The following is a 22276-nucleotide window of genomic DNA, read 5'->3' as shown; positions in this document are numbered from 1 at the left end:
GTTCACCTTAAAAAAAAAAGGTTCTGCATACCAAAATATAAATAGAGTTGCTAACTTTTTATGGTTTTATTCATTTAGATAACAATAAAATTTAGATAATAAATTTTGGAGGTAGCAACTCAGTGTTAGAAACATGGCATTAAACAAAATAGAAAATAATTACTGTTCTCATGGGGCTTACTACTCCAATAGGTAAAAATCACCAAGTTATATAACTATTGGAAATATAGTGAAGAAAAGTTTAGGGAGATAAGATGTGGAGTAGAGGGTATATGTTTGCATTTTAAACAGAGTAGTTATGGTAGGCTTTACCACGAAGGCGAAATTTGTGCTCATATACAAAATTAACTCAAAATGGATTACGAACCTAAATATCAGAGCTAAAACTTATGAAACTTTTAGAAGAGAGCAAAGTCAGAAATCTTTATGACCTCAAATGTGAGTTTTAGATTTAACACCAAAAGTAATGAATAACAAAAGAAAGCAATCAGACTTCATTAAATTAAAAAAACTTTTGTGCATTAAAGGACATTATTAACAATGTGAAATGAAAACCTAAAGAATGGGAGAAAATATTTCCAAATCATCTATCTGTTGGGAATTTAATATTCTGAATTCTTATAACTCAACATCAAAAATATAACCAAATTAAAAAAAAAAAAAAAGACCAAAGGACTTGAATAGACATTTCTCCAAAAAAAGATACACAGATGGCCAATAAGCAAATGAAAAGATGTTCATCACTGATCATTAAGGAGATGCAAATACTTCTTCATGCCCACCATGCTTTAAACAAAATAATACAAAATCCAATATTATTCAGCCATAAAAGGAACAGAGTATTGATACACACTATAATTAGCATGAATTTCAAAGTACCACACAAAGTGAAAGAAGTCAGACATAAATGGTTACATATTATATTTTTGCAGTTATTGTATAATTTATTTCATATCCAGAATATGCAAATCCACAGAGACAGAAAGCAGATTAGAGGTTACCAGGGGATGGGGTAGGGAGAGTTGGGAGTTATTACTTAATATGCATGAGTGTTTTTAATGAAGTTATGAAAGAGCTCTGAAATAGAGCAGTGAACTATTCAAGACTGTGAACACACTAAGTACCACAATGCTGTATACTTTAGAATGGTTAATTATATGTCATGCAAGTTTCACCTCAAGTAAAAAAACAAAGACTTTTTCATCACACTTTTAGGATCACATAGTATGTTTTATATTTTATTTTCAGTTATGTATTCATTTCAATCTTTAATCTATTTGCAACATTTTAGTATTTTTTAAATATAGCTTTATTGATACAATTCACATACAATAGAATCCACCCATTTTATACATATATTCTGGTGAGTTTTGCTAAATGTATGTAGTTCAATAACCACACAGTCAAATTTTAGAAAGCATTCAACACCCCAAAAAGTTCCTTCACAAGTTACGGTCAATCCCCAAACCCAGGTTTTTTGTCATTATAATTCTGCCTTTTCTAGACATAGAAAACTCTAGGAAAGGTAAAATTATAATGACAGACATTTCATATGAATGGAATTAAACAGTATGTGATCTTATATGCCGGGTTCCCTTCACTTAGTATTTGAGGTTCATTTATGTTGATTTATGCATGAGTGCATTATTTGTTCCTTTAAATTTTTTCAATAATTTACTGCATTAAGTTTATCCATTTACAACGTAAAGTCACTAGATTATTTTTATTTTTCAGTTAGTACAAATAAAGCTTCTATGAATACTTGCTTGTAAGACTTTTGTATAGACAGAAGTTTCCATCTCCTTTTAGTGGATACTGAGTAGAATTGTCTGTTTTTATGTTTAACTTTTTATTAATAACAAACTGCTGAATATTCCCAAAGTGACTGAACCATTTTCACCAGTAATACATGAGGCCTCCAGTTGCTCCCCATTCTTGGCCAACACTTAGTATTGTGAATTTTTTTAATTATAGTTATTCTAGAGGATGTAGAGTAGTTCCCTTTGTGTTTTTAATTTGAATTTCCCTAATGATTAATGATGCCAAGCATTTTTTCATGTGCTTATTAACCTTTGTATATCTTTTCTTGTGAAGTATCCATTTGTATCTCTTGAACATTTTAAATGAGCTGTTTTTCTTATTATTGCATTTTCACAACTCTTTAAATATCCCAGCAAATATTTTCTCCCAATTTGTAGCTTGCCATTTGATTTAATTAACATTATCATTTGAGGAACAAAGCTTTTAACCCTAATGATGTCTAATTAACCAACTCTTAAAAAATAATTTATACTTTATGTATCATAAAAATCTTTGTTGAACCCAAATTCACAAAGATCTTTTTCTATTTCCTTTTAGAAACTTTGGTTCTGCTTAACTCTTAAGGAAATGGCAACCCACCCCAGTATCCTTGCCTGGAAAATCTCACGGACAGAGGAACCTGGTGGGCTGCAGTCCATAGGGTCACAAAGAGTCGGGCACGACTGAGTGACTAACACTAACACTTATGATTCACTTAAAAATACTTTCTAAATGTATAGTATGAGGTAAGGATTAATTTGTTATTTCAGTATCTTCTATTTAAAAGACTATCCTTTCCCCATTGAATTACCTTAGTAACTGTCAAAAATCAATTAAGCTTGTATGAGTGTACTTACACTTTGGAATCTGAATTCTATTCCATTTTCTGCTGACTGTCTTTTCCTGACCTTGGGTCATACTATCCTATTTCTTTACATGTCCAGTAATCTGATTAAAAACCATATATAGTATGCCATAACTATGCTGTTTTTGCTGTGTACTCAGTCGCTTAGTAGTGTCTGACTCTTTGCAACCCCATGGATTATAGTCTGCCAGGCTCCTCTGTCCATGAACTCTACTCTGTTCTGCTCTTCTGAAATCTGATGGTTTCCTGTTTTAATATGTGATAAACTTGCCTGGACACAAATTGAAAAATTTGTAGACAGCTGAAATTTTTGCTCATTGGGTTTCTTTCTTTCTTTTGCCTGAATCTCTAGGGGAATATCTTTTGTGCCAGCATATCTTTGAGATCAGCCAATGATTTCAACAGAGATCAAACACAGACAACTCAAGCCAGTGAAATTTCTACCCTCTGCCACCCAACCTGTATATGGGTTAAAGAATTCATTCAAATTTGCAGCAAATAAGTAAGCCTCCCTAGGCTTTCAATTTTGCTGTGCTTTCTAGGGCATCCCACATGCACTAATTGTTTTCTCAGTCATCCATGAATGTGTGGAGAGTGTATCATCTCAGCCCTTCTATAGCTCTCTTGCCTCCAAAATCTCCCCCTTAAATTTTTAGCTGGTCCACTATTTCCCCAAACAAATCAGTCACCTTCAGCCAGTAAACCTGTGGATTTTTAACATCTGCTCTGGGGGCATGGGAACATCTTCAGACAATAAGCATCTTGCCCAAGGCTGTAGCCATTTTTAATAAGTAAATATTTTCGAGTTCTTTGCCATCTTTGATCATTTTTAAATGTTACAGTTAATAATTTTTCCATATTCCAATATTTTCCCAAGTTCCCAATAATAAAACTATTAATAAAGCTTTGTAGTAGTATTTTTTGAAATGAGAATCCTCCAACCCACTCAGGCAGGCATTCATTAATGTAAGTAGAGTCTTAACCATATTTTAAGCACTTACAACAATGTTATCAATATCTCACTTATCATTACATGAAATAAAACAATTGCATCAAAAAATAGTCAACCGCTGCAGGAAAAAAAAATTTCTTATTTGTGAACATTAAATTTCAGATCCAATTTCTACACAGTTGGTGGAAACAATAAAGTATATAATTAAGATAGCCTCGGTCTCCTAACCCCATTAAAGTCTTCAAAATATGTATTACTTTTCTGGAAAATTTTTAAATATAAAGTTTTTTTTTAGACAGAGGGATAAATTCAATTTAGACCCACATTCTCTTGCAGGAAAAAAGCATTTCTGAGTATAGAGCATCTCTCTTCCAATGCAGTGTTCATTTGAATGTTAAGAAAATTACCTTGAAGGCTGCTAGACAATGAAGACTCAGTAAGGCCATCACGACTGCCAGAAGGATGGTAGCTCCATTCCGTATGTCCCATATGGTCTCTACCAGAGGGATACTGCCCACCTGCCAGTCATAGCACAGGGTAACAGGTGCAAGCAGAAGCCACACGTTGAAGGCCAAGAGGTAGGAATAAGTAAGGAATCTACAAAGAGAAGAAGAATCACTAAAACACAACTCGAGACCCATGACATTCTGAAGACATTCATTCACCATGTTTCTACTGAATAGCCTTTCTATGCTAAAAATGTTATAAAAAGACAAGGTAAATGGAAGGCGATTCATTCATTTAGTTATGAAGTTGACCATTCTGCAATATATCTAACAGCTGCTAGTCACTGTGGTAGCTGCTGGCCTTTCAATGATGAAGAAGACAGAGTTTCCATGACCTATTTTTAAAAATTATCATATAAATACTTACATAACAACTGAGATAAGTGGTATAAAAGAAAAGTTTGATGGAAGTATTTGACATGAAATGCTGCCTCATTGGGTACAATTCTCTGAGTAAGAGACATTTGAATTGTCTCTTTTTAATAATGCCCCAAATCCTGCACTAGATATGCAAATATTAACCATTTAAAATAGAGTGATCCATTTTGAACCATCTCAAAAAATCAAAATATCTGTAGTAGGGAGATAAAGTATCTCACAAATCAAGGGGCTAACCTTCAAAAGGAGGGACAAACAGTTGTCCCTGATAATAAGAATAGCCAGGTGGACCTCAGGAAGGAAAATAATGAATGGAGATATTACTCCTGTTTCCTGGCTGTGTCTAGGCAGTAAGGTAAAGCAGAAGGCATCCTAACTGATCCCCTTCCTTTCTGCACAGAGGAAATGGAATTTATTTAAGTTTGTTCAGTCTACACAAATCATTAAGTAGTGTTCAAGACCCTTGAGAACTGCAGAACCCCAGCATACAGCAAACTCCATCCACGTCTCTGCACTAAGGGATGACTGAACCCTCGTATGGCTTCTAGCAGCAGAAGGCCACGTCCCCAGGATGACTCCAGCCCCTCCCCTGGCATTAAAATGCCAGCCTGAGAAAGACAGATCATCACTGCCTGGAGAATTTACTTCTTTTCCAGCCAAACCATGACAAAAGGCCCCCAACCTCCATTTCCTAGAGCATTTACTACAAAGCACTTACGACTGGGAATATGTATCTCCTAGAACTCAGAAGTTGTTCTCAAGGACCCGGGAGTTGTTCCTTTAAAATGTCATCACCAGGAGCATGGGGCCTGGCTCCCAGTCTGCTGGAGGACAGAATCTGAACTGTGATAACTGCCAGCCAGTAAACACAGCCTGAATGTACTTAGAGGATCAGTCCATTGTAATGTTTTACTTCTCTGACTCAGCCAAGCATCAATTTGCAAACCCTTCCCCGCCACCATTCTCTCTTTAAAGTACTTAGTCACCTCTGCGCAAACCAGAATGGAGCTCAGCTCCTGTCCTGTCAGGAATTACTGAATAAAGTGTGCTCTTACTGCTCTAACTCATGTCCAGCTGGGTTCATCTTTAACATTATATATGGAACTAAACCAAAGACCTAGATAAATCCCTTGCCTTTAAGGAATGTAAAATCCAATAGTAAAAATAAGATATATAGAATTAAAGAGTCATGAGGGCGCAGAATGTGAAGAAGAGACCTCCCGCACCACCAGGTCCTTTTAGAGGAAATCTTAGATGGGCCAAATCCAATGCTAAGAGTGAGTTCACCTTAAATTTTCAGTTAAGTAGCTCTGGATTAAAATACCTTTCCCAGGCCTTCCCAACATATCTCCTTTCCTTCCCTCCTCTTGTTCCAAGGTTGGCAGTGGAAAAATCATTAACAGTGATCGGGAGAGGCTCAGTGATGGGGGTTATTCACTGCCTTCACTGTCAATCCCCAGCAGAGAAATGCATCAGATGTTTCAGTGGTGTTTCAAAACTCTCCTCTCTGTTGTTATTTTAAATAAAATAACACACAGACAGTGCAGTATAAGGGACTTCCCTGGTGGCTCAATGGTAAAGAACCCACTTGACAATGAGAGAGATGTGGATTCGATCCCTGGGTTGGGAAGATCCCCTGGAGAAGGAAATGGCAACTCACTCCAGTATTCTTGCCTGGGAAATTCCATGGAGAGAGGAGCCTGGAGGGTTATAGTCCATGTGGTTTGATGAAGTCCATCAAATTTTGTTATTTAACAAAAATAAAAACAAAAAAGTCACCATATCCCATTTAGGTTTGGGCCTATGAGAATGCCAACTCCATAGAAAGATGATTGGGTCACTTAAGGCTTCTTTTCATACAGATTCTAAGCTGATGTTATTTACTTCTTAGCTCAGTAAAGATTCTTCACGACTTGGCTTTAAAGGAGAATGTTCAGCCACCAAACTTAGCAGGAAAATTATACAGCTGTGTCACTCAGTTACATTAATTTAGTAATTTAATAAATTACTTTAAAAAACAGTATCTCCTTCTTGAGGTAATAGATCTAGGCAAAGATTATAAATGGCTGCTGAAATTATAGATGAAAAGTTGATGGGATATTTTGTAATGGATGATCTGGTTATATCAGGTGCCAGGAACTTATTAAATAATTTTAAAATCACAGAAAGGGAAACGAACATCTTGACGTCCTCCTGATGGATTATGCACATCACCATCTATAACATGGTCTTGGCAAATAGAAAATTAAACTTAAATCTAATCAAGTCCTGTATTACTAGTTCATATCAAATACAGAAAACACCAGAACATGTTAAATAATACCACAAGGAAGCAACACACTAATTCAGAGTGTTAAAGAACAAACGATGGCAGTGTCTTCAACGAACACATCGCAGTGGCAAAGAAAACATGGGCGAGGGCACAGATGAATCAAGACTTACGAGACGTATCAAACAAATGCAGATTTTGTCTAACGGGGAATTCAAACAAACTGCTCTTAAAAATAACTGCTTATGAGACGGACAAAATTGAAATGTGGACTAGACATGCTAATAGGGAATCACTGTTAATTTGTAAGTGTGGGGACAGTACTGTAGTTCTATTCTTTAAAGACTCTTGTCTTTTAGAAATGCACAACATGATGACTTGGATTTGCTTCAGAATTATCGACTAAAACAATGGGGAAGAATTGCGTGGGAATATGAATTAAATAAGATTATACATGAACTATTATTGCTGAAACTGGGTAATGGGCACGTGCAATGGCACCCCACTCCAGTACTCTTGCCTGGAAAATCCCATGGATGGAGAAGCCTGGTGGGCTGCCGTCCATGGGGTTGCTAAGAGTTGGACACGACTGAGCGACTTCACTTTCACTTTTCACCTTCATGCATTGAAGGAAATGGCAACCCACTCCAGTGTTCTTGCCTGGAGAATCCCAGAGACAGCAGGGCCTGGTGGGCTGCCATCTATGGGGTCGCACAGGGTCAGACACGACTGAAATGACTTAGCAGCAGCAGCAGGTTCTTTACACTATTTTCTCTCCTTTTGTACTTACTTAATATTTTCAAATAAAAATGAATTTTAAGTAGTGGTAAAGGTAACAGAATTGCCACAGGAATGCTTTCTTATATTTGGTTGCAGCTTGACTATGGAGTAGATGCAAATGCTATGTAGAAACTTTAATATTCAGGCCACATTTTGACATTGCCCTACAAGTTGTGTTCAGTCTCTTATATTTTCTAGATTTGCAATACCATGACAACAGAGGATGAGATGGCTGGATGGCATCACTGACTCAATGGACATGAGTCTGAGTAAACTCCGGGAGTTGGTGATGGACAGGGGGCATGCTGTGATTCATGGGGTCACAAAGAGTCAGACACGACTAAGCGATTGAACTGAACTGAACTGAATGATAAAAAACAAATACTAAGGATAATATTTTTCAAAAGTTACAATTTCAATATAGTTACTTATATTTTTTAATGCTCAATTTTGACTTTTTATGTAGATTATAACAAAAATAGATTTAAAAATAAAAGCAAATCATGGAATTAAAAAAAACAAACTTTCCTTTCTCGTAATACTAGGAAGGTCAAAACCATTAATTTGACTCAAGACTATTAACTTAACCCTTCTTTATTCTTGTTAGGTATAGTTGGTTTATAATAATATATTAGTTTCAAGTGTACAGCACAGTGATTCTAAATTTTTGTAGATTATACTCCATTAAAAGTTATTATAAAATATTGGCTATAGTCCCTGTGCTATACAATGTATCCTTGCTGCTTATTTATTTTACACATAGTAGTTTGTACCCAGAGAAGGCAATGGCACCCCACTCCAGTATTCTTGCCTGGAAAATCCCATGGAGAGAGGAGCCTGCTGGGCTACAGTCCATGGGGTCATGAAGAGTCGGACACGACTGAGAGACTTCACTTTCCCTTTTCACTTTCATGTATTGGAAAAGGAAATGGCAACCCACTTCAGTGTTCTTGCCTGGAGAATTCCAGGGACAGGGGAGCCTGGTAGGCTGCTGTCTATGGGGTCGCATAGAGTCGACACGACTGACGCAACTTAGCAGCAGCAGCAGCAGCAGTTTGTACCTAATTTTCTACCCTTAACATGCCCCTCCCCTTCCCTCTCCCTACTGGCAACCATTAGTTTGCTCTCTACGTTTGTGGGTCTGCTTCATTGTTGTCGATGTTTTACTTTATTTATTAATTTCACATATAAGTGATGACATTCAGTATTTGTTTTCCTTTGTCTGACATTTCACTAAGCATAGTACCCTCCAGGCCCATCTAATCTGTTGTGAAATGCAATTTTGTTCTTTTTTACAACTAATATGACAGTGTAGCTATATGCACTAAGTGTGTGCACGCTAAGTCACTTCAGTTGAGTTCGGTTCAGTTGCTCAGTGGTGTCCGACTCTTTGCCACCCCATGAATCACAGCACACCAGGCCTCCCTGTCCATCACCAATTACCAGAGTTTACTCAGACTCCGTCCATCGAGTCAGTGATGCCATCCAGCCATCTCATCCTCTGTCATCCCCTTCTCCTCTTGCCCCCAATTCCTCCCAGCATCAGAGTCTTTTCCAATGAGTCAACTCTTCGCATCAGGTGGCCAAAGTACTGCAGTTTCAGCTTTAGCATCATTCCTTCCAAAGAAATCCCAGGGCTGATCTCCTTCAGAATGGACTGGTTGGAACTCCTTGCAGTCCAAGGGACTCTCAACAGTCTTCTCCAACACCACAGCTCAAAAGCATCAATTCTTTGGTGCTCAGCCTTCTTCACAGTCCAACTGTCACATCCATACATGACTACTGGAAAAACCATAGCCTTGACTAGACGGACTTTTGTTGGCAAAGTAATGTCTCTGCTTTTGAATATGCTATCTAGGTTGGTCATAACTTTCCTTCCAAGGAGTAAGTGTCTTTTAATTTCATGGCTGCAGTCACCATCTGTAGTGATTTTGGAGCCCCAAAAATAAAGTCTGACACTGTTCCCACTGTTTCCCCATCTATTTCCCATTAAGTGATGGGACCAGATGCCATGAATTTCATTTTCTGAATGTTGAGCTTTAAGCCAACATTTTCACTCTCCACTTTCACTTTCATCAAGAGGCTTTTGAGTTCCTCTTCACTTTCTGCCATAAGGGTGGTGTCATCTGCATATCTGAGGTTATTGATATTTCTCCCGGCAATCCTGATTCCAGCTTGTGCTTCTTCCAGTCCAGTGTTTCTCATGATGTACTCTGCATATAAGTTAAATAAGCAGGGTGATAATATACAGCCTTGATGTACTCCTTTTCCTATTTGGAACCAGTCTGTTGTTCCATGTCCATTTCTAACTGTTGCTTCCTGATCTGCATACAGGTTTCTCAAGAGGCAGGTCAGGTGGTCTGGTATTCCCATCTCTTTCAGAATTTTCCGCAGTTTATTGTGATCCACACAGTCAAGGCTTTGGCATAGTCAATAAAGCAAAAATAGATGTTTTTCTGGAACTCTCTTGCTTTTTCCATGATCCAGTGGATGCTGGCAATTTGATCTCTGGTTCCTCTGCCTTTTCTAAAACCAGCTTGAACATCAGGAAGTTCACAGTTCACATATTGCTGAAGCCTGGCTTGGAGAATTTTGAGCATTACTTTACTACCATGTGAGATGAGTGCAATTGTGCGGTAGTTTGAGCATTCTTTGGCATTGCCTTTCTTTGGGATTAGAATGAAAACTGACCTTTTCCAGTCCTGTGGCCACTGCTGAGGTTTCCAAATTTGCTGGCATATTGAGTGCAGCACTTTCACAGCATCATCATTCAGGATTTGAAATAGCTCAACTGGAATTCCATCACCTCCACTAGCTTTGTTCGTAGTGATGCTTTCTAAGGCCCACTTGACTTCACATTCTAAGATGTCTGGCTCTAGGTCAGTGATCACATCATCATGATTATCTGGGTCATGAAGATCTTTTTTGTACAGTTCTTCTGTGTATTCTTGCCATCTCTTCTTAATATCTTCTGCTTCTGTCAGGTCCATACCATTTCTGTCCTTTATTGAGTCCATCTTTGCATGAAATATTCCCTTGGTATCTCTAATTTTCTTGAAGAGATCTCTAGTCTTTCCCATTCTGTTGTTTTCCTCTATTTCTTTGCATTGATCGCTGAAGAAGGCTTTCTTATCTCTTCTTGCTATCCTTTGGAACTCTGCATTCAGTTGCTAATTTAGTCATGTATTTTCATTGATAAGCCAGGAATGAATGAAGATGTTTCAGGATGAAATATATGAAAGGGAAGGTGAGGCCAGTGGGGAACTGGCATCAAACAGCACCTAATGAAACTAGTGCTCCTTAAATATAAATCTTCTTTTTTATAAAATAAAAAGTTAGAGTGCTCCGCCTGACCTGCCTCTTGAGAAACCTGTATGCAGGTCAGGAAGCAACAGTTAGAACTGGACATGGAACAACAGACTGGTTCCAAATAGGAAAACGAATATGTCAAGGCTGTATATTGTCACCTTGCTTATTTAACTTAAATGCGGAGTACATCATGAGAAACTCTGGGCTGGAGGAAGCATAAGCTAGAATCAAGATTGCTGGGAGAAATATCAATAACCTCAGATATGCAGATGACACCACCTTTATGGCACAAAGCGAAGAAGAACTAAAGAGCCTCTTGATGAAAGTGCAAGAGGAGAGTGAAAATGTTGGCTTAAAGCTCAACATTCAGAAAATGAAGATCATGGCATCTGGTCCCATCACTTCATGGGAAATAGATGGAGAAACAGTGGAAACAGTGGATGGTTTTATTTTTCTGGGCTCCAAAATCACTGCAGATGGTGATTGCAGCCATGAAATTAAAAGATGCTTACTCCTTGAAGGGAAAGTTATGACCAACCTAGATAGCATATTGAAAAGCAGAGACATTACTTTGTCAACAAAGGTCCATCTAGTCAAGGGTATGGTTTTTCCAGTAGTCATGTATGGATGTGAGAGGTGGACTATAAAGAAAGCTGAGCGCCAAAGAATTGATGCTTTTGAATTGTGGTGTTGGAGAAGACTCTTGAGAATTCCTTGGACTGCAAGGAGATCCAGCCAGTCCATCCTAAAGGAGACCAGTCCTGGGTGTTCATTGGAAGGACTGATGTTGAAGCTGAAACTCCAATACTTTGGCCACCTGATGCGAAGAGCTGACTCATTAGAAAAGACCCTGATGCTGGGAAAGATTGAGGGCAGGAGGAGAAGGGGACGACAGAAGAGAGATGGTTGGATGGTATTAGCAACTCAGTGGCATGGGTTTGGGTGGACTCTGGGAGTTAGTGATGGACAGGGAGGCCTGGCCATGCTGCAGTTCATGGGGTCGCAAAGAGTTGCACATGACTGAGCGACTGAACTGAACTGAAGTGCAAAAAATATACATAGAATCTGTTCTCTGTCTTTGAAAAAACCTTTTGGCAAAGAAATATCATGAGCCTAAGATATTTCCCTGTTCTAGTAAGATGCCTGTGACAGGTACATTTGAAAAAAATCATACACTGCAAGCAGAAATGTACAGCACTTGCTTGTTTTATATAAAATGTTTCTGCTCAAAGGATCCTTTTTCTTTCATTTATGAATCCTCCATCATTTCATAAATACAGGTCATTGGGTCCACTGTATGCATAGTGCATCTTCTCAGTTAATGCACGGGCTAACACTGTCTAAATAGCTGAGGTGTAAACCACGGTACCTCCACAATGGAGTACCCCATCTTTCTCTGACTCTGCCTCTGCCCTCCAGATTTTGGTGATCTGTCCTACCCCTCCCCAGACTGTCCCTTACTTTCATCCTCATAATTCCTCTATTCCACTGATGCTTCAAAAGGGTCTCCACAGTTTCATTGTGGAGAAATAACGACAGGCCTTTATAGGCAAAACCTGCTTATTACCATCATTAGCATCTTTTCCTGCTTATAACCTTCTGCAGGATGAGCCAAAGAAAGCCATTTCCTGAACTAAGTTCTCAATGAATAGGAGACCCTCACGCGAATTCAATAATGTTGAATAATTACTCTGGGCACTTTTAGCGGTACTGAATGGTAATCAGAGCTAGCCCCTGTCCTCCACATGGACAGCATCAGTCGTGAGAAGACATGTACACATTCCATGGTTGGGAAATAGTGAAATACAGACACCGAATTTCAGTGGAGTTCTAAGAAATGTAATGAAAAACAGAGAATTAAGGAATGCCCTCCTATAATCTACGCAGAACTTAAATAGGTGGAAAGACAGAAGACAGAGAATCAAGGCAGGACCACAAATAAAAATGGTTTCAAATTGTAAATGAACATGACTTTCTGAGGACAGTTAAAAATATGGGTAAACTAGAAAGTGTTAGGTGTTCAGTCATGTCCAACTCTTTGGGACCCCATGGACTGTAGCCCATCAGGCTCCTCTGTCCATGGAATTCTCCAGGCAAGAATACTGAAGTGGGTAGCTATTCCCTTCTCCAGGGGATCTTCCCAACCCAGGGATCGAAACCAGGTCTCCTGCATTGCAAGCAGATTCTTTACCATCTGAGCCATTAAGGAAGCTCATGAATAAACTAGAGTATAGGATTAAAATGAATAATATAAAAATGATAAACTGCCTCTGCTAGAATGAAAAATGTTATGAAAAATACTTATGTTGAATATTGGTGGGGATGTGGGAAAACTGGGATTTTGAAACACTACTGTGAATTGGTTGAACCACGTTGGAGAAGTTCAGGCAGTTTCATGAAAGTAAAATAAATGCCTACTTTATGATCCAGCAATTCTACTCCTAAGTTTATTCCAATAGCAATATACATATATTTTAAGCAAAAGACATTTACAACATTGTTGACAGGAGTACTATTATTATTTTTAAATTTTATTGAAGTATAGTTGATTTACATTTCAGGTGTACATCAAACTGATTTAATGTATATATATTTACACATACATATATTATGTGTATATATATTCTTTCTCAGATTCTTTCATTATGGTTTATTACAGGTATTTATAATTCTCTGTGCAATACAATGGGTCTTAGTTGTTTATCTGTTTTATATATAGTAGTGTGTATCTGTTAATCCCAAATTCCTAATTTATGTCTTCTTTCCTTTCCCCTTTGGTAACCATAAGTTTGCTTGCTATGTCTGTGCCTCTATTTCTATTTTATAAATAAGTTCATTTGCATCTTTTTTTTTTTTTTTAGATTTTACACATAGTGGTATCATGATACTTGTCCTTCTCTGTCTGATTTACTTCACTTTAGTATGATACTCTCTAGGTCCATCCATCTTGTTGCAAATGGCATTATTTTATTCTTTTTTATGACTGAGTAATATTCCATAATGTGTATGCATGTGTATATATTAACAGTTTCAAACTGATGTCCATCCACAGTAAAATCAATACCTATATTGCTATATATCCATTGAATGGAAATCCATCCAGCAATGACAACAAATGCAACAGGGATGAATGTTATCATGGGTGATGTGGAGCAAAAACAGCTGTCACAGAAGAAAAGGAAATCAAGGAAAACCATTTATAGATAAGGATGGGGTGACCAGAAGCATGACCTGACCCCCAGCACACAGGGCTGGGACAGAAAGTCACAAGGCAAGCCCGGCTGAATGACTGGAGTAGAAGCTTGTCTATGGCCCTCATGTCCTAGCTCCTTGGTGTCAACAAAGTAGAAAGTGCTAGACAATCCATGTAAGAATCAAAAGATCAGAAATTAAGAATAAAACCAGACTTCTTAGGAACCAGAACCAAGTGGCTACAAGGTAGGCTCCTCTCTAGGCTCCAGGCCTTCTTCATGGCTGCCCTGCTTCTCGCAGTCTTTACTCCACCTCCTCCCTCTGCTCCTGGGATCCTCATTCATGCTTCTTATAACTGAGGCTGGGTGTGGCCATCAGGGTTGCCCAGCTCTCCTGTCCTCTGGCCTTCACGCATCTGTCACTTCAGTCTTTGTGGCCAGTTGCCTTACTCTTAGGTTTCAAAGTCCTGAGACCGGCTCCTGATTGGGTCACCTCATCTCTTGGAATCAACTCTCACAGGTTGGCTGAACTCTAACTCCTGATCCTTCAGGTCCCAGTGAAGATGTCACTTCTCCTGATAAGTGTTCCCTGTCACTGCCCCCTCCCAGGGCCAGGCTGGAGTCCCCTACGTGAGTGCCTGCAGCCTCGGGGTGTACACATCTCCTGTAACTTCCTGTTAACATGCCTGACTTCCCACTGAAACAGAAGCTTCTCAGGGACAGAGTTGAGTCTTATTGATAGTTATCTCCCCAGCACCCAGCTCTTTAAATAGGTCTTAAGAAATTAGTCTGATAGTAAAATAATGCCTAAAAAATCTAAAAATATTTAAATTTGATAATTTTATTTGACCTGAGGCAGCCATACCTGCTAGGCTTCTAGCTGTCCAGGCTTATAGCTAAAGGGCACAGACTGAAGATTCCACCCTCGTGTGGCCCCCTTAGCATCTTGGGCAAAGCTGGATCCTGGGACACCATCCAGGAGTGAGAAGAATCTGAGTAAAGGTACTCACTCCCCTCACATGTCACATAGCATCATCATAAAACTAGGCTAGGCTTACTTTTCCTTATTTTGCATTAAACTGCAATAAATATAGTTCAAATGAGAACTCCTGTTACATGACACACTATATAAAGTGAATCTGAAATGTCATTAAGTCTCTTTGATCTTTTTAATGCACCATTAATACAATTATCTTATTAACAGAGACAGTCTCCTCAGAGCAGAAACCATCAATTTCAACATGCAAGTCTGTCAGTAACAACTTCTTACTCATTTATCTGCGAAAAAATTAGGTAATTCCTTCTGCAAAGTAAATACTGGGTTTGTTTCTTATCTAGAGTCTGTTTCTCTCTATAAAGCATTTAACATCTTTATTTCAGACCCAACATACTTCTTCTCATTGAGCAGAGGTGTAAACAGCAGGCGTAAACAACCTGCACAAGAGCTGCTGATCTTACATCAGGTGCAGCCTCCATATTCCACACAGAATCCTGGTGGTCTACTAACGAACTATATCCAATCACACTGAACATACTTTAAGCATTTACAGCATTTTCTAGTGCTTGCATATAAGGATTATCTGATCCCAACTCATTCTCTATGAGGTGAGTGTTACCTTCATTCTCGTAGCAAGGGAAACAGCTACAGAGAGGCAGATTGTTCAGTTCACTGCAAGAGACCCTCTGGAGACCCTGCATACTAGGCAGGGTTTTCTGGCCCATGTACAATGCAGAAAACTAAATGGAAACATGACTGTCAAATACTGGTATTTCATGGAGAAACACCTGCCTGAGATTCTGACTTATTCCCTGGACAGTGCCACCTGGAAGAACCTGAGTTTGTATACCAAAAAACCCAAGCCACTAACTTTTAGTCGAAGCAGGACCGACAAACTTAAACCAGCAGGCAGTCTTCCCTATAGCTCAGCAAACAGATGCCTGAACTGATGGAAATGTTTGTCAGAGCATCACACAGCAAGAAACAGGATCCATAATTTAAAAGCTCACCTTTGGCATTTTATTCATTATGAAAAGCAAATTTTGCCTTTATGTTCCATTGTTAGCAAACAACAAAAAATTCATCTCTAATTTTTATCAGCTTCTCATAGATTAAATATTATAATGGAAACACAATAAGTAAATTTAAAGGATTGCATTTTTTCTTGAAGCAGAAAATTGTCAACAAGTTATCCAGCATTTTCAACCCCACTCCCTAGTCCACAGGTAGAATTTACCACTTCCACAGCCTCCCCTTCTGACTCCCTCCTCTTTCCTCTTCCTTGTTTCTCTCCCCTTCATTCCCAGGGTCCAAGATGCATTAGAGGAATTACTATTGCACAGTGTCATTTCAGTTGAGGAAACTACACTCAGTGACTTTGATCATCTCTTTCATCTCCAAGCTATTTTTCTAAGAACATAATACAAAATATACGATGGGACAACACCCACCTTGTAGAGAGCTCTTTAGTTACAGAGGACACAGTTCATACCTGAAGATTTCAAGAGTAACACCTCACCCCACCACCACCACAAAGGTGCTGATCAAACACAGAATTATCTCACCCAATGTTATACCTATTCAAACAACTTCTGCAACCTGAAGCAGAAAGTCTTATTTTTAGCATACTTCCCAGGGTGATTCTGATATTCATTCTAGTTCAGCAACTATTGTTTTAGAAATCAGAATAACTTCAATTTCATTTCATGTATGGAGACACTGCTAGTTGCTGAAGCAAGAACAAAGCAACGCCTTTTGCCTACCTCTCTTTAAGCACACAGTTGTTTTGTTTTTAAAGATAACTTAAAATTTCACTTGTTCAGAGTTTATTATTAGTCCCCATGTTAGGGACTTACAGGACTACAAACATTGTAAGGCATAGTGCACTAAGGCTGTAACTATCAAAACCTAAGGTTTCATGCCTGTTTGAAATTACCAACTAAAATGGAGACAGAAAAAAAAAGCTTCTTTTGGAGGATGATATATTGACTTCTATCTTAATCTCATTATTTCATATCTTAATGTCTTCCTACAAAATAATACATGCTTTTTCTTGTGTAGCCAAGCTGCACAAGCAGATCTACCCACCTAAAAGGATATATTTCACCTGCTTATCCAGAATCACATCTCATGAAAAAAACATGATGCCGATAGAAGGCCTTAAATTCACTGAAAAATCCAATTTTATCTGTTTCCTGGATTTGAAAGACAACTATTTTCAATATTAGAAAGGCTGTAGTTCTTTGGTTAAGGATATACTGCTGTATGTTCTGTCTCCTTTGAATCAAATAAAATAGAAAACCTGTTACTAGGCAGCAGGCAGGTGCCTTAATAGTGAAAATAACGTTATCTCTTCTGCAGGCTGTAGCCCTATGCAGAAGCCTTACTTAACTCAGGCTTTTGTTTTTATTTTTAATCCAGGATTTACAAAAGTGTGTTAAGTCACAAAATTGAAAGTCAAAGCACCACATTTCTAAAGAGACACATATAAACATATGAGTAAATCCTGTGCTAAATGCCAATTCTCTGACAGAACAAGCTGCTCAGAGACCTACTCCATCACTCCTCAAATGTGAGTCCACCATAACCACAGAAGCAGAGTCTTCGGGTACCAGACCCGAGCACTGATGTTTCAACATGATTCACAAGTGTTTTTGAGACGCATGCAGGTTTGGCAAGCTGTCTGGAGTAAAATCATAAAGCCCAGGACAGTTGTAACCAGAGCATAAATTTGGGTGGTATTATAATTTATAAGAAGCGACATAAGCATCCATAGTCTTGGTCCCTAAAGGACTTCTTTTTCAGATGGCACGAAGTCAGTCTTGACACCAAAAGGCAAAGTGCAAAATCTCCACCACTCAGAATCAGCTGAGTAAAACAGATGTTGGCAGATTAGAGAAAAACAGCCAAATCAGAGGCAGAGGAAGGCTGCAGAGTAGGCTTTGTATAACTCCACTCGCCAGCTTACCCATCCTTCTAAGAGCTAGGCCAAGAACCCCAGCGCTTGTTCTAGGCCAGTGCTATCCAATAGAAATATAATAATGTGTGCATATTTTCAATGTTTTATTAGCTATGATAAAAGAGGAAATTAACATGCCAAATAAATTTAACAGTATATTTTGTTTCAAGAATATACTCAAAATATCATTTCAACATGTATATATTTAATGGGATATAGTCAATATAAAATTATTAATGAGATGTTCTGCATCTTTTCATTCTTATAGGATTTTGTCTTCAAAATCTTGTGCATATTTGATTTATACTTAAAGCAGATCTCAATTCAGACTAGCTGGCAGCCTCACGCAGCTCTAGTAGTAAACACCACAGATCTACATATTCACTCTGGCTCTCAGTCCCACCCTCCACCTCTCCCCACACACACTTGTTCTTGGTTTAATCTTTAATTTGGGACTTCTACTCTATACTCACCTGCAATCCTGGGCTTTAGCCCCTTTCTATTTCCAAATCCAATTTCAAAATTTTTTAATCTCAGGTGTCCCAAATCACTAACCTGTTTCGTTGTCTCTGTTCTAGTACAAGGCTTTTGTCTCCATTCACTTCCTTCTACCTCTGGTGAAAACTTCTAGCTCTTGTTACAATAGAAATTCCAAATGGGATGGGAGGCCAAAATTTTCTTAAACTTGCTTGTCAAGAGAAAGTTGGGCAATAAAAATACAATATTCTCCCTGTTCTTCAACTTATAACAATATTTTTCTTCTCAAGTCAAAAGCAGAGACATGTACAATTCAATGTCATGTCATTTAGCTGATCCACACAATCTCAACAGATTGTAAAAGTCATTGATCAGTCACAGAATTCCTGACAGTTAATATGACCCCAAACAATCTGAATGCCTGGGATAAAATGAAAAGGAAAAAGATTAAGGGTTTGTTGGCAGCATATGGTAAATAATGATGACTTCTCCATTCTGTATGGATCTATCTTGTTGGCTGGATACACCCAAAAGTCAAAAATATAAAGCCAAATTCTAAATGAGCTCTGAACTGCTGTTAACATAAACTGTATCATAAGCAAGGTGAAAAGACAGCCTTCAGAATGGGAGAAAATAATAGCAAATGAAGCAACTGACAAAGAATTAATCTCAAAAATATACAAGCAACTCCTACAGCTCAATTCCAGAAAAAATAAACGACCCAATCAAAAAATGGGCCAAAGAACTAAATAGACATTTCTCCAAAGAAGACATATAGATGGCTAACAAACACATGAAAAGATGCTCAACATCACCCATTATCAGAGAAATGCAAATCAAAACCACAATGAGGTACCATTTCACGCCAGTAAGAATGGCTGCTATCCAAAAGTCTACAAGTAATAAATGCTGGAGAGGGTGTGGAGAAAAGGGAACCCTCTTACACTATTGGTGGGAATGCAAACTAGTACAGCCACTATGGAGAACAGTGTGGAGATTCCTTAAAAAACTGGAAATAGAACTGCCTTATGACTCAGCAATCCCACAGCTGGGCATACACACTGAGGAAACCAGAAGGGAAAGAGACACGTGTACCCCAATGTTCATCGCAGCACTGTTTATAATAGCCAAGACATGGAAGCAACCTAGATGTCCATCAGCAGATGAATGGATAAGAAAGCTATGGTACACATACACAATGGAGTATTACTCAGCCATTAAAAAGAATACATTTGAATCAGTTCTAATGAGGTGGATGAAACTGGAGCCTATTATACAGAGTGAAGTAAGCCAGAAGGAAAAACATCAATACAGTATACTAACGCATATATATGGGATTTAGAAAGATGGTAACAATAACCCTGTATGCGAGACAGCAAAAGAGACACTGATATATAGAACAGTCTTTTGGACTCTGTGGGAGAGGGTGAGGGTGGGATGATTTAGGAGAATGGCATTGAAACATGTATATTATCATATGTGAAACAAATCACCAGTCCAGTTTTGATGCACAATACAGGAAGCTTGGGGCTGGTGCACTGAGATGACTCAGAGGGATGGTATGGGGAGGGAGGTGGGAGGGGGGTTCAGGATGGGGAACACATGTACACCTGTGGCAGATTCATGTCAATGTATAGCAAAACCAATACAATATTGTAAAGTAATTAGCCTCTGATTAAAATAAATAAATTTATATTAAAATAAATAAAATATTAAAAACATAATCCTGTACAAACGCACAGTGAAGACTAAAAATTTACATAATGTATTAATTAGGGAATCAAACACTTAACAAGGCCAATTTAAAAAAGAATTTGAGTTAGGCAAAAACCTTCTTAGATATGACAGCAAAAGCATAAGGAACAACCACCAAAAAATGGATAAATTGGATTTCATCAAAGTTAAAATCTTTCATGCTTCAAAGCATTTTGTGTGTGCGTGCGTTTCAAAGTTAAAATCTTTTGTCAAGAAAGTGATACAACGACCCACAGAAAGGTAAAAAATGTTTATAAATAATATATATAGACTATATAAATATCACATTTAGAATACATAAAGACTATTATAACTCAATAACAAAAAGACAAATAACCCTATTAAAAACTGGTCAAAGGATTTGAATAGAAATTTTTCCAAAGAAGATATAGAAATGGCTAACATGCACATATAAAGGTTGTCTACATCACTCTCACTGCTGCTGCTGCTGCTAAGTCACATCAGTCATGTCCAACTCTGTGTGACCCCATAGATGGCAGCCCACCAGGCTCCTGTCCCTGGGGTTCTCCAGGCAAGAACACTGGAGTGGGTTGCCATTTCCTTCTCCAATGCATAAAGTGAAAAGTGAAAGTGAAGTCGCTCAGTCGTGTCCGACTCTTCGAGACCCCATGGACTGTAGCCTACCAGGCTCCTCCATCCATGGGATTTCCCAAGCAAGAGTACTGGAAGAAAATGCAAATCAAAACCACAATAAGATGCCATTTTATACCACTTGTAGGGCTATAATCAAATCAACAACAACAAAAAGACTTTCAAAAGACAAGTGTTGAAAAGGATGTAGAGAAACCAGAATGCTCATATACCACTGGTAGAGATTGTTTTGGTAAACAGTCTCACAGTACTTCAAAACGTAAAATACAGTGTTAACATATATGACCTGGCAATTACATTCCTGGCTACATATGTAAAGGAAACGAAAACTTATATTCAAACAAAAACTTGTGCATGAATGTTCATAGCAGCAGTATATGTAACAGACAAAAAGTAGAAACAACCCAAATGTCCATCAACAGATGAATGAGAAAATAAAAAGTGATATATCCATGCAATGGCATATTACTGTGGAATAAAAAAAAATACTTATCTATGTATGCTATAACATGATGAATCTTCAACACATTTTCCTAGGTAAAAGAAGTCTGTCACAAAAGATCGCATTTCATATAATTTCACTGGCTCATGTCCAGAATAAGTAACTCTACAGAGATAATTCTATAGAGATAAAAATAGATCAGTGGTTGCCTAGGGTTGGGGGACTGGACTGAAATGGGAAGTGGGGCTAATGGATATGAGGTTTCTTTCTGGGGAGATGCTTTAAATTTGATTGTGGTGATGGTTGCACTAAACTTTGTGAGTATACTGGGAATGACCAAACTGTACATTGGAGATAAATGAACTGTATGGCATGTAAATGATATCTCAATAAAGCTATTATTAAATACAGATATAAATTGAGTTTATGTAAGAAATATAGTCCTGAATATTCATTGGAAAGACCTACAGTGAAACTGAGGCTCCAATACTTTGGCTACCTGATATGAAGAACCGATTCATTAGAAAAGACCCTGATGCTGGGAAAGATTGAAAGCAGGAGGAGAAGGGGACAACAGAGGACGAGATGGTTGATGGCATCACCAATTCAATGGACATGTTTGAGCAAGCTCCAGGAGTTGGTGATGGACATGGAAGCCTAGTCTGCTGCAGTCCATGCGGTCACAGAGTCAGACACGACTGAGCAAACTGAACTGAACTGAACTGAGTCAGACTGAACTGAACTTAACTCCAGAAACATAAATATATATGTATCTATATAAAGTAAATTTCAGAAAAGTTTTCACAGTTCATGAAAAAGTAAAAAGTAATAAGACTGGAAAATTATATACAAAGAATAAAACTAACATTTGAAATTTTATTTTCTACTAGAGAGAAAAGAAATAATCATACCTGTCAGATTTCTATACATAAAATTTTAAGTGAACAGAGTTGTAAAATACAGCGACTGTAAGTAGTAAGTCAA

At 38.1% G+C, this 22276-nt stretch overlaps 1 protein-coding gene across 2 annotated transcripts in view; it reads right to left on the bottom strand.

Moving 5' to 3' along the window:
• Positions 1-22276, bottom strand: part of TMTC1 (transmembrane O-mannosyltransferase targeting cadherins 1) — a 309847-nt gene that overhangs the window by 136257 nt on the left and 151314 nt on the right. For both annotated transcript variants that reach the window (XM_061417505.1, XM_061417504.1), the window contains exon 8: positions 4025-4214. In XM_061417505.1, coding sequence (XP_061273489.1) covers positions 4025-4214 — 190 coding nt within the window. The remainder of the gene's footprint in view (positions 1-4024; positions 4215-22276) is intronic.

The sequence above is a fragment of the Bos javanicus genome, chromosome 5, assembly GCF_032452875.1.
Source record: "Bos javanicus breed banteng chromosome 5, ARS-OSU_banteng_1.0, whole genome shotgun sequence".
NCBI classification, from domain to species: Eukaryota; Metazoa; Chordata; class Mammalia; order Artiodactyla; family Bovidae; genus Bos; species Bos javanicus.
The sequence above is the reverse complement of the archived record's forward strand: the minus strand, read 5'-3'. Positions and strand labels throughout refer to the sequence as shown.